This window comes from Marmota monax, unplaced genomic scaffold (assembly GCF_021218885.2).
Source record: "Marmota monax isolate L192 unplaced genomic scaffold, Marmota_monax_Labrador192_F-V1.1 WCK01_AAM20220418_F8-fsc00009, whole genome shotgun sequence".
Lineage (NCBI taxonomy): Eukaryota > Metazoa > Chordata > Mammalia > Rodentia > Sciuridae > Marmota > Marmota monax.
The window spans coordinates 16,223,670-16,236,909 of record NW_026694710.1 but is presented as its reverse complement, the minus strand read 5'-3'; the positions used below and the strand labels follow the sequence as shown (position 1 = coordinate 16,236,909).

Genomic DNA, 13,240 nt, shown 5'->3' with positions numbered 1-13,240 from the left:
GGTGCTGCTGGGAAGTGCTGTGGACCTGTAGGAAGTGGGTTCTATGGGAGCTCTTCAGGTCTTTTAGGGCATGTTCTTGAAGGGGATTCCTTTTCTGATTTTACTTCCCAGCTATGAGGCGAGCAATTTGCTCTGCTATGTCTTTCCACCATTGCCATCCAGCTCTGCCCCCAGAGGCCTAAAAGCAATAGGTCCATTGGATCATAGACTGAAACCTCTAAAACCATGAGCCAGAATAAAGCATTATTTATTATTTATTATTATGTGTCGCGACCCCTTGCCCGCAAGGAAGACGCAACTCAGGAATCTTCTTTCAGCAGTTTATTCAGGCCCTTGATATTTCTTCTTCTTCCTCTCGGGTGCCCCTCCCAGCCTTAATAAAGCATCCCAAGCCCCAATGCAAAGCTGCCGCGTGGAACTTTCTCACAGGGTGGTGAAAAATCATGTGCCAACTCTCCCAGATAAGGAGTTGTTTGTCACAGACCACAGCGGAGCCAGCGTCATCTTGTAATGGCGACCATAATCTGCAGAAACGGCAGAAGCGGCTCACCACAGTTCCCCCTTTTCTGTTTTCTTAAAACAATACAGGCGAGAGTAGAGGTCCTATCCCACTGTGCAGAAGTGGCTGCATAGTATGGCTCAGTCCCAAGGAGGGCCCTTCCCCAGATCTGAGGCCATATCAGCCGACGCCTTTTTTCGTGGGGCGGGGCGTGAACGCGTCTAACCCGCATGCAATAGGACATGCTCTCCTTGAGGTCCTCTTCAAGGATCACTCAAGTGCAGTGCCTTGCCTCGCATCCTGTATCGTGACGATGGTGGACGAAGGGGGATAGCTGAGGCCGAACTGTGGCTATTTATAATGACAAACAAGTTGACAGCACCCTGAAAGAAAGGCACGAACTTCAAGGCGATAGAAAAGTACTAGTGTGGAAACCCATCTGCGTGCAATGGCAGTAAGACCGGCAGAGTGCAAGGGCTTTCCAACACTAAGAGAATAACAAGGAAAGTCATGTCGATCCCAGTGCAATGTTATAATAACTTGGGGTGTAACGACCATGACAAAGGTTTACTGCTTAAGATGCGCAAGCCAGACTTGAGGTGAGTTGCCATTTTCTAAAGCTGCAAGAGCTTGTATGATCATAGCCTTTTCTTGTGCATGGCGAGTTTTAAGGCGACAGAGAAGCCACAAACAGAGTACAACACTGAAGCAACACATTGCACCAAAAATGCCTACTCCCACCCACTCTTTGAATAAGGAAAAAGCAGAAGATATCCAATCGGTGAATTGACCCAAAGTCACGGGATCGACACGGGTACTGTTCAAGACAGCTATCTGGGTTAGTTGAGACTGGATCATGTTTTCTGCTTCCATGGACCAGGTTCCGGATGAATATTCTCCGATGATGCGGGAGGCATTTCTGGAATTATTAAATCTGACAGAGGTTATACATAAATGTGCACGTTGATCAATACAACCCAAATGTACTAGGTCAGACAATTCCTCAACTTGAGCTTGAAGCAGATCTATCCTTTGATTAGCAGCTAGAATCCCAGATAAAGTGTGTTGATTAATTTTACTTTGAGACTCAAGTATGGTGGATGTTTGTTGAATAACCTGATTAATAGTGGCAGCAGTTTGTACCTGGCTGGCCATGGCTACTCCAGCTATAACTGCTGCAGCAGCAGACACCGCCACAGCTGTCACTATAGCTGCCGTAATTCCAAAATCCCTGCGGACTCTAAGTAGCTCAACAATGGGGAATTTATCTGGGTCCGCAGTGACTGGGATTGGGACAAAGGTTGGAATTTTCATAACCATTGCCATAGTCCAGGAGCCATTCCAACACTCAGACAAATAACAGGTAATATTAGAACAATTAAGCATCCCCTGTAATGTAACATTAGCCAAAAGAAACAGGAACGGAGATTGGAGACAGACTGCCGCGGAGGGTAATGTAGCATTAGATAATTGTGAATTATTTGCAGAAATTTTAAGCCTCCTACCTCGCTCCGAGTCTTGGGTACTGCCAGAAACATTAAACAGCCAACTTTGGACTCCTAATATTTCCCTGGGGAAACACAAGCGCGGACTAGACTAGCCCAATCTGAGGGAGTCATGCAAAATCTAGTAAGTCCCTCCACCTGAGTGAGAGTGAAAGCGGCATCTATGCCATAAGTGCGGACAGATTCTGCCAAGGTTTTAATTATCTTAAAGTCTAAAGGCTCATAATATCTTCCCCTGTTATTGTCCTGAAATACAGGGTATGCAAGTCCCATATCTGTATTAACTGTCCTCCAAACTTGTGCATGAAAAGATCTCCCGGAACCTTGGCTCCCCCCCACATACGGAGGTGGGGCAATCGGCACCATATCTTCTTCTAGATATTCTACCTCCTCCTCCTCAGAGTTTTGTTGACCGATGTTAACTCCCTTCCCCTTCTTACAGTAGGCCTGCGTGCCCTGTGTCTCCTTTTTCTTCTTTTTCATTTTTATCTTATGTAGTTGTTGTAACAATATATCAAGGTCCTCAGAACTCTCTGAGTCGCTTGTGTTCTCAGGCGTTTTTAATTCGGTCAAGTCTGGGTAGAGCCTTCTCCTATTTTTATCTTCAGGCTCTTTTGCCTTCTCACTACTGTTACTTTTAATACTCTCTGCCACTTCACTACATGATCCTTCAGATTTTTCCTCATGCAATTGCTCAAGAATAGCTTGACCCTCACTCACAGCTTCCTGGCATTTACCATCTGTAAGGCAACCACGGACCATTTTCCAAAGGGGTATCACCCCACCCTCTAATATGCCCTGCTCAGAAGCAAAGTCAAGATCTTTGCCTAATTTATCCCAACTAGGCACAGTAAGGCTGCCCGAAAATGCAAACCACGGTGCAGCGATATCTATCTTCTGTAAAAATCTCTGTAAAGTACTATGTTTCACTTCCAGTCCCTTGGAACGTAACAGGCCATCTAGGGCCAGGAGAAGCGGACTTGAAGATGCGGCACCCATGACACAACAACAAAGGAAGCACAAAAAAAAGAAAGCGAAAGTAGGAGCGAAAGTACACAGTGCAGCTGCAATAAAATGTAAGGCTCTCTCTTTCATTACAGAGGAGCTGTCCCACTTTGGTCGCGGATCCCACTTACTAGGGACTAACCCCGCTTTGATCGCGGATCCCACTTACCTGGGACTAACCCCGCTTTGATCGCGGATCCCACTTACCTGGGACTAACCGGTGCACCACCCCTGACTGTTGAAAGTTCTGGTTCCCGGGTCTCGGCGCCACTTGTCGCGACCCCTTGCCCGCAAGGAAGACGCAACTCAGGAATCTTCTTTCAGCAGTTTATTCAGGCCCTTGATATTTCTTCTTCTTCCTCTCGGATGCCCCTCCCAGCCTTAATAAAGCATCCCAAGCCCCAATGCAAAGCTGCCGCGTGGAACTTTCTCACAGGGTGGTGAAAAATCATGTGCCAACTCTCCCAGATAAGGAGTTGTTTGTCACAGACCACAGCGGAGCCAGCGTCATCTTGTAATGGCGACCATAATCTGCAGAAACGGCAGAAGCGGCTCACCACAATTATGTACTAATTATTTCAAGTATTTGGCTATAGGGATGGAAAGCTAACATGGTGATAGATACTTTTACAGATGCAATCTTATTTCATATACTTTCTCACATAAAGTCACCAGCACTGTGCTTTATTCCCACATTTTCTTCTTTTCAAATTTTGTAGACTACATTTTATTTATTTATCCTTTATTCAAAACCTATGGGTTGTACACTACTTTCAGGCAAGATGAAGTAAAGATACCAGGTTTGTACTTCCAATTTTAACCAATTAAAAGATGTGAAACATGTACAAATCAACAATTTTTCAGACATTGTTAATTAGACAGTACAATGCAATGAAATCTGAGAGAAGAAATAAAACAATGTGTGCCCAAAGGTGTTCCAAGCTTACTGGAAAGAATTTTATGGCAAGAGCACAAGGAGAGAAAACCACGGAGAAGCTCAAGCTGAAGACACAGGGTGCAGAGTCCAGAGAAGGAGTGGTGGAACAGAGAAGAATCGTGAGTCAGAGAGGGCTTCATAAAGAGAGAGAGAAAGCTAAAAAATCTAAGGATGATCTTCATCCAAATGTTCAGATAGGTAATAATTCACTACTTGAAAATAGAATTACTTGAAAAAAGTAAAAGGAACAATCTTGGAGGTCACACAAGGCCAGCAATTGTTTGTCCCCTGCCAGAGTGGAAAGAACACAGTACAGTACTCGATTGTCAAAAAGGTCCTGCAATGCTAATGGAGCAAATTTGCCCTAGATTAAGGGCTACTCTGTGCTGTGAAATAAAATTCAAAGCAAGGCTTGCAAAGAATCAAATAATTTCACTGTAATTTAACTGTGTACCAGAGTCACCTCAAGAATTTAAGGGAAAAAAGAATGTCTATAACTGAATAGTACAAAATTCACAAAGTATGACATCCAGTAAAAAATTACATGGCATGCTAAGGACTAGGAAATACAAACCATAATGAAAATAAAAATCAATGAATCAACTTGCCAACAAATTATATGAATGATAAAATTAGAACATAAGAATATTAAAATAGTTATAATTATGTCTTTTCAAGAAAGTACAAGCATTCCTTAGCATGTTAGCATATAAAGGAGATACATGAAAATATTAAACTTCTAGAAGTGGTAAATGATGTACAAAGTAAAAAAACAAATACAGTGGATTGAATTCATGGAATAGTAGCATGAACAGAGTGCATTTAGTGAATTTGAAGCCATGAAACAGAAACTATCCAAAGTGAAACACAAAGAGAACAGAACTGGATAAAATTAATAGTGTATCAATTAGCTGAGTGAAAATGTCAATCATCCTAATATATGTAAACTTGAGTGTCCAAAAAAGAGAGGAGAAAAATAAAGGGAGGTATGTAAAAATGTATTTTTTTAAAGTATGAAATGTTTCTAAATGGGACATAAAACAAAACATGAACTTAAAGATCTAAGCACCTTAATGAATCTCAAGCAAAACTATGCTGACATACTATAATCAAATTAAAACCAATAGTAAAGAGAAAAATCTTAAAAGACCCAAAAAGACACAGTATGAAAGGAAAAGCTTGACATATAAGCATGACAGCCAACTACACAATGGAAACAATGCAGGCATGAAGGTATTAGAACAGCGTCATTATGTAGCAGAAGAAAACAGCTAGGCATCTAGTTTTCTTACCCAGTGAAAGTGTCTTTCACAAAAGAATAATATGTTATATGCTTCAAAATCTAGAGGAATTTTGAATGTATTTATCATAAAAAATGAGAACTATTAGAGGAGGATTAAACCTAGAATTAAATGTCACACAATGTATACATGTATTGAAATATCATGTGGTACCTTATAAATATGTACAATCTTTATGTTTTTGTGTATCAGTAAAAAAAATTTTTTTTAAAATAACAAAAAGAGAAGAAAAATAAAGACCTTTTCAGTCACACAAAAAGTGATCAACATCTGTCTTTGGATTGCAATAAATATTAAAGAAAATATTTTAGATAGAAAAAAAATAATACCAATTGAAGTCTTGATTTATACAAAAAACACAGAATCCCAGAAACAGTAAACATGTTGTTAAATATAAAATATTTGCTTCTTATATTTGAAATTACTCTGAAAGTTAATTTACTATCAGAAAAAAATAGTAGAATATATTGTGGGTTTTATAATAAGTGTGAAACATTTACAAAGTTAAAAAGACTTAAAGATCTAATACTACATGTGAAGTGGCATAATACTATTTGAAGGTATTTTGTGATGTTAAATTTGTATAATAAAACAGTAAAGTAACTACTTAAAAAGTGTGACTCAAATGACAACAAGGAGAAAAAATAATTATAAAAGTACACAATTCACAGGATGTAGAAAAATATATAGAAAAAAATCATGAGATACATAAGAAAAAGTATTAAAACTATAGATTTAAATGCAACCAAATCCATAACCAAATTAATTTAAACAAACTAAGCACTTCATATAAAAGATAAATATTTCAAATTGCATATAAAGCAAGATCTTACTACATACTGTCTATAAGACATGTACTATAAGTATGAAGAAAGAAATAGATTAAAATAACAAAAATGGAAATAGATATATCATGGTAAAGTAATCAAAAGAAAGTGGGAGTAGATTATATAAAGAAGAAGGCAGAGGAATAATCTATAAGTAGATCTCGAAACTAATATAATGATCAGAGACAAAGAGCTTAGTTTTGAAACATAACGAGATCACTTTATCAAGAGGACATAAATATGTCCAACACATTGTATTTAATAACAGAGCTTTAAAATACTCGAAGCAAAAACTGACAGAAGTATGAGAATAATCAAATTCACGAGTACCGTGGGGGATATTAATACCCCACTCAATAATTGATACATGTCTGTAAATTAGCAAGCATATAAAAACACTTATCAATATTATCAACAACTTGATCATATTGACATTTAACATTATTATATCCAATAAGTGCAGAATAGACATTCTTTTCAAGTATATATAGAACATTTTCCAAGACAAAACATATAACTGGTTCTAAGCCAAGTCTCAATAAATTTAAATATACTCAATTAAAGCAAAGCATGTCCCCTGACCACATGGAATTTAGAAATCAAAACCGATAATATCTGGAAAACCCTCAAATATTTTTAAAGTAAACAACCCACTTCTAAGTAAGCCACAAACAAGTGAAAAATATTTAAAACAGAATGGAACTAAGTTCCAACATTTTGACATTTATACACTTAGACATTTATTGATACATTTATAGCACTAACCAGCCCTTAGAAAAAAGTTTTCAAATCAAAGACCTCAGCTTCCACATTCAGACCCTGCCAAACAAAGAGCAATGAGACCCAAAGTAAGTAGAAGAAAAAGAAACCACTAAGACCAGAAATCAAGAAGATTGAAATAAAATAGAGAAACAAAGACCATAAACTAATTCTGTTTAGCAAGTGCAGTAGTGACAGTGACAGAAAGTGGGCAATTAAGCAGGGGCTACCTATAGAGTTTCTGGAGAAGAAAAAGATGGTAATAGCATGACTTGCATTTATTAGAAATCCTTCCTTATCTTCCAGCTCTTTAAAATGCCAAGGCTTATTCTTCACTCTCAGCCTGAAAAGAAATAAACCTTAACAATACTATTTTATAGACAAAGAAAATGGACTGCCTTTTGTCCTTTTCTGAAGGTCTCTGTTTCTATTCCACCCAGTCTGTTTCAGTAGTTTCATAAAGGAAGCTGCCAGAAACAGCTGAAGGCTCGAGAAACAGTATGTTGAAATTGGTAAAGACCGACTTTGACATATTCTCCTGACAACCTTTTGATTAATTTTCTGCTTCATTAAAACCCTTAATTAAATTAACACGGGGTGTAGCAATATCCTTGACATATTTTGTGTATTAGCAAACAAGGCCTCGGATTTCAAAGACTGTGGCAGTGAAGAGACGGAAAGGGCCCTTGAAGCCAGGTCAGTGGTTCCTGGGAGAGCAGGTAGGGAAGAGGACTCAGCCTGGAGCTTCTCCAGAAGCCCAGTCAGAGGAGTGCAGCGGCTCTCACTGAGAGCCAGAAGGAAGTCTTCCGTGGATCTGCACCAGGGTCTGATTCCAGCCTGCCAGACTCCGCGGTGCCTCCCTTCACCCCTCTGACACATGAATCTGCCCACCTCAGACAAGACATCATAAATTGAAAAAGGCTAAACTCCTGAAGGAATCCTTCACCCCATCATGTTCAATCCCTCATTTGTCCCCTTCTCACTTAACAGATATAGATTTGTAGGCGTGCTTTTCATGAGTGTTGGAAATGAGGTGCCAGGACTCAGATCTTGAAAAATTCTAAAAATGATAAATTGATCATTTTTAAAGTTCCTCTTTCACCTCTTCCCATATGTTGGATTTAGCAGCACATATGCTACCACTGGCATGATATCTATCCCCGCATTGTGTAGAACTAAAAACATGGAGGTGGGGGAAGGTAATAAAAATCAAAGGTCCATAATAGTAAAAAAAAAAAAAAAAGAAAAAGAAAAGAAAAAAAAACACTATTAGAACATAAATCCATACAGCCATTGCCTCAAGTGAAATTATTTTAAAAGAAATTATTGACCTTCAGATTTCATAGAAAAATTTCATGTTCTACCAGGTTATTTTCTGACATAACAATTTGACTGAAACAGGTTGTGGGGTGCTCACTGTCTCCTATAGTACTGGTGTGCATATGTGACCAACATCCTTTCTAGCATTGTGATCACTGACAAGTGACAGATGTGTGTTTATAGCCATTCTAAAAAGCAATAAGTATAGCACTCTTCATTTATTAGCATAAAAATATAATGCTGATCATATTGGGTTAGTTGATGTATTTCTGGGTATCTGTTTCACATGAGTTCAGTTGATATCCATCCATCCATCCATCTAGCCATTCAACAACCCATTCATTGATTCATTCAACATAGGGGAATTTAGTGCCTACCCTGTGTTGAGAATGCCCTGGAAATAGAGGTGAAAAACAATCTGTCTTCAAAAACGCCACAGGGCAATCTACCAAGAGTACCAACTGAGATTAGCACATGGGGATGAGGGCATATTTAGAAAACCAAATTCGACAGAGTCAGGGAGGTGTCAGCAAAGTCTCTCGATAATCACCAGTGCTGATGCTGGATCTTGATGGATGAGAAGACCTTCCACTTTGGGGGCCTCAGTGAAGTGCTAAGGGAGATTTGGGGAAGAAGAACATCACTTGAAGACATACCTACATGTTCAAAGCACAGACATCAAGGAATGAAGGGAAGAGGGAGAAGGCCTGTAGTGTAGTCAAGGCCCTGGAGATGAGGAGAATATTTGAGATGATGGAAGAGGGGAGTGTAAGATGGAGTCATGAAGGTTTGTGAGCAGCAAACTAAGAAATATGAGATGATTCTGGAGACCATGAGGAGTTGCTGAAAGAATCTGAGGAAGGATCAGATCTGGTTGGATTTGCCTGCCAAGGAGGAACCCGTGGCAGCAATGTAGAGAGCGAAATGATTAGGGTCTCAGTGACAGGAGGTAGTGGAACAAGGTGGGAGGAGGCTGAAAAAAATCCAAGCTGGAAACAAGAGAGGTTGAACTTGGAGGAGAAGAGGGGAAGATGGTGTTGAATAAGAGCTGTTGAGTTTCTTTGGATGAACAAAGAAAAGTTAAAGTTGGCATCAGTCAAGGATACAGACCTCATGGGAAGGCTTTTAAAAGCTATATCTCTTAAAGATAAAATATAATCTATCTCCATGGTGACAGAACATAGCCGTGCATTGGGTGATCCATACATATCCCTGCACATGTTTCTTTACCTCGAACACTTCATTGTTACAAGCACTGGAGCGATTTGATTGGAGAGAAAGCAGCAGCATCTCCAGAAGCAATCTAAACAATGTTTGGCCTCTGTGTGGGGAATATAGGTGCCTCTCTAAGTCAGGGAGCACTGAGCACAAACTCTTTTTAATAATTGCAATAGTCCTTTGATAAACATGGTGTAGTATTTGAAGAGAATCAGACACAGAAAGATAAAGTAACTCCACTGGGGTCACACAGCTGGTGAGGGGAGATGGGAAGTACATGTAACAATGCCTGACACAGAGTAGGCATTTGCTCATTATTAACAATTATGAATATTTCATTACACTCAGCCATTGTTTATTGCACCTAATGGAATAAATGATCTGAGGGTTAATAATCAAGGAGGACAACTGTAGCCCAAAAAAGGAGCCCCGAGGGTAATGAAGTCGGGCATCATGCAGCAGAAGACCAGGATCTTGGGGTCAGCACTGTACGGCTCTTCTGCTTAGGAACTGTGATTATTTGGGCAAGGGTCAAAATCTCCTCTCAGCCCAGGTTTCCTTACTATCAAAAGATATTTGGATAAATCTTCAGAAGAAATTATAAAGATTAAAAAATAAACAGCCTTTGTCATAGAAGTTCTGGGGCCAAAAGGTGTGGCAGATGTCCTCAGTGAAGAGACCTTTCGTGAATGATAGGGGCAGGGGACTTAAAAATGACTTCAAAAGTTTTCTGATGTTCCTTCACACCAAAAACGATTTCCCCCTTGTCTTTGTCTCCTGTGCTTTGCACCAGGGCATCTGTCAGGATGAGCCAACGGTTTCTGGTAAATGTGGTGGGGTTCTCAGGCACTGGGGATGAGAACAAAGGCCGATAGGCACTGTTTTATCCCAATGCCTTCAGTTTGCAGATGAGAAAAGAGACCCAGAGAGTCAAAGTACGAGGTACAATGTCACAGAGCAGATAGGAGTAGCACTGGGGCTGGTTCCTTGAAACCCACTCAGTACTCTTTTCTTCATATCACGGCACTTAAGTTTAATCCTTCTAAAATTCCCACCTTTAGTTTCCCTAAGGAAGTAAGTTAGTGTTGTAAATCATTCTTGAAGACATTTGACTGAGAATAAGATGAGAGCCAAATTAAAACTCTCAGAAGATTCAAACTCTTAAACAGATTACATTGCCACCTCTTCTCTATAGACAATTTAAAAAATTCAGGGTAAAACCATAATACACATATAAGCAAGTTCAACAAAGTTGTGATTTTCATTGATGATGACTTCAACGCCTTTTTAAAAATCGAAACATCCACACATTCACGCAAAATTCTTTTAAAAAATATTGAAAATGCCCCACATATGCTCCAAGTGTGTTTATTCCTGGAGGTCAGATCACTGTTAAATGAATGACCCCAAATGGCCTTTTTATATCAGGCTCTAGTTTATTTATTTCTTTACTCTAGGCTGAAGCCTGTTGTCCCCAAAGGCCACTGGCTCCATACCCAAATATTCACACATCCAACTATTCTGAAATATAGCCCCCCAAAGCAAATATTTAATCATTAGACTCTGTTTGCTGTTTCACATACCATATAAACTTCACCCAATAGCTGCTGTTTATTGATGAGATAAGGCCTTGCAGTTATAAGGCCTCAAGCTACAGTTGCCCTTCCCAGCTGGGGGTTCTCTGACCCAGAAACTTCCTGCTGTGCTGTTGAACTATGATTGTTTAGAGTCCTTACATGGTGGGTCTCCTTCTCCCTAGGAGTTCCCTTGTTCCCCTCTTGAGTAGCGGTCCCTTTGCCTTAGAAGTCTCATGCTATGGAGACTTGCCCAGTTATAACCCTGTTCACTCCAAAGGAAAGAGCCTAGGACACGGTCTGGGCATTAAATATGGACCAATTTAACTTGTTTCAATATTGCATGTCAAAAAAATGTCCAGCTCACAGAGATTCTTACCAGTAAATTAAACTTTACTACATGCTCCTTTAAGAGACTTCTTTGGTTGAGTTCCTAGGCCGCCCATGAAAGGCAACACTCACATGGTTCATATTCCCAGTGATATCAGGACCAAAGAAGGTGACTCAGCAACCAAGGAAGATGTTTTGAAGATACTCTGATTCCTACTTGCATTTCTTTACCCCCATACAGTGGATGGGAGTAGTTCTCGTATTGTGTTTATCTCCCGTTCCTCTTCTATCCTTGTAGATTCCGCCTTCTTTCCATTCTGGAATCCCCAAGCTCTCCTGAGAGATTCCAGTCCAGCCTTAGCTGCCATATGCCCGTTCCTGCTCCCACTCCCCATTTCTACTTGATCATTGCAGTGTACAATCCAAGACAGGTCTCCTGGCAAAAATGACCTTCCTCAGAAAGTGAAGAGGGGAAGGACCTTAGCAGAGGGAGGCAGACACCCCTTTAGCTGACCTGGAAGGGAACCCAGGGACTCAAGCATTAGTGAGGTTTGTTCCATTCCACGGTCACCTTCTTTCTCCCTGGATCCATGGCAAGATATTTGATAATGGGTGTGGTTGCTTTCCATGTCCATCTTATTTATGTTGCCTGTCAGCCCCTAACACCAGGTTCAGCTCCTGGGGAGCTCTCAATAGTTGTTCTTAACCACTTGAAGACAAAAGGCTTTTAAAGAAACCCATAGATTCTATAGCTGTTTTTCCCTGATTTCAATACTAAAATTTTCTAATTTGTTTTTGACAAATTTGTTCCCCATACCCTTGGGAACAATGGGCACAATATATAGACCCTGAGAAACTGCACTCTTGACCTCGAAAGCAGTGTAAATGTCCGGCTTTATTGAAATGAATGTTGTGCAGCTTCACAAGAGAATTTGGCTCCAATCTTTGGTAAAGGTATTAATACAAAGAAACTCCTTTGGAAATAGGTTTCCTTGGTTTAAAACAATATGTAGGAAATTATTCTTCTTGTCAATCAGTTTGTATTGCTCAGGGTCAGGCATACAGAAAACTAAATAGGGAGCAGTAGGTTCAGGGAAATTTCACTTCAAGTTCTGCATTTGAGAAAATCAATTTATTATTCTGAGAAAAAGCACTTATACCCATGTTTTCAATTTTGGAAAACATTTAAAGAATAGTTTTTGTGCTGGATTTATGGACTGATTGCTATTTAAGTTGACCTCTTTGCAAAATAGATTTGCTTTTGCAAGTTGCCTATAATTCAAATTTTATAAAATAATCTCATTATTGAGTGATCACTATACTATTTAAAATGGAAACATGCAGATTATTTAAAAAATAGGAAGATTATATGTGGGGGATTGGAAGAATTTACCATTTAAAACAATATTATAATCAAGTCATTGATAATGTGGCAAAATCTTCATTATGGTAAATATTTGCCCTTTGCTTTCACTATTATAAATATTTACCCTCTGCTTAGCAAAAGACATTTGAATGCAAGTCAGAAAAACCCTGTCCCCAGGTGGTTACATCATCTTGGGCAAATTTCTTTTGGTATGGGGGATTGAACCCAGGGGTGCTTAACCACTGTGCTAAGTCCTCAGCCATTTTTTAAAGTTCTTTATTTTGAGACAGGGTGTTGCTAAATTGCTAAGGCTGGCTTTGAACTTGTGATCCTCCTATCTCACCCTCCCAAGCTGCTGGGATTACAGGCATGGGCCACCACATCTGGCTAACTTGTTTTTTGAAGAAGGTTTGAATCTTTTGAGAATAGGTTGAGAAGACAAGCCATCAAGGCTGGGTGAGGTAGCACATCCCTGAAATGCCAGTGGCTGGAGAGGCTGAGACAGGAGGATTGCGAGTTCAAAGCCAGCATCAGCAATTTAGCAAGGCACTAAGCAACTCAGTGAGACCCTGTCTCTAAATAAAATACAAAATGGGGCT

At 39.7% G+C, this 13,240-nt stretch overlaps 1 protein-coding gene across 1 annotated transcript; it reads right to left on the bottom strand.

Annotated features, from left to right (window-relative positions):
- Positions 1-306: 306 nt before the first annotated feature.
- On the bottom strand, positions 307-3,329 carry LOC131423375 (uncharacterized). The gene is made up of 2 exons (XM_058572500.1): positions 3,217-3,329; positions 307-2,069 (listed from the first exon to the last, which is right to left on the bottom strand). Exon 2 carries the CDS (start codon positions 1,883-1,885, stop codon positions 1,067-1,069), a length of 819 nt encoding a protein of 272 aa, XP_058428483.1. The 5' UTR covers positions 1,886-2,069; positions 3,217-3,329; the 3' UTR covers positions 307-1,066.
- Between the last annotated feature and the right edge of the window lie 9,911 nt (positions 3,330-13,240).

Excerpts from the sequence above, each read along its gene's own strand:
- LOC131423375 (XM_058572500.1), bottom strand. The coding sequence starts at position 1,885 with ATGCTTAATTGTTCTAATATTACCTGTTATTTGTCTGAGTGTTGGAAT.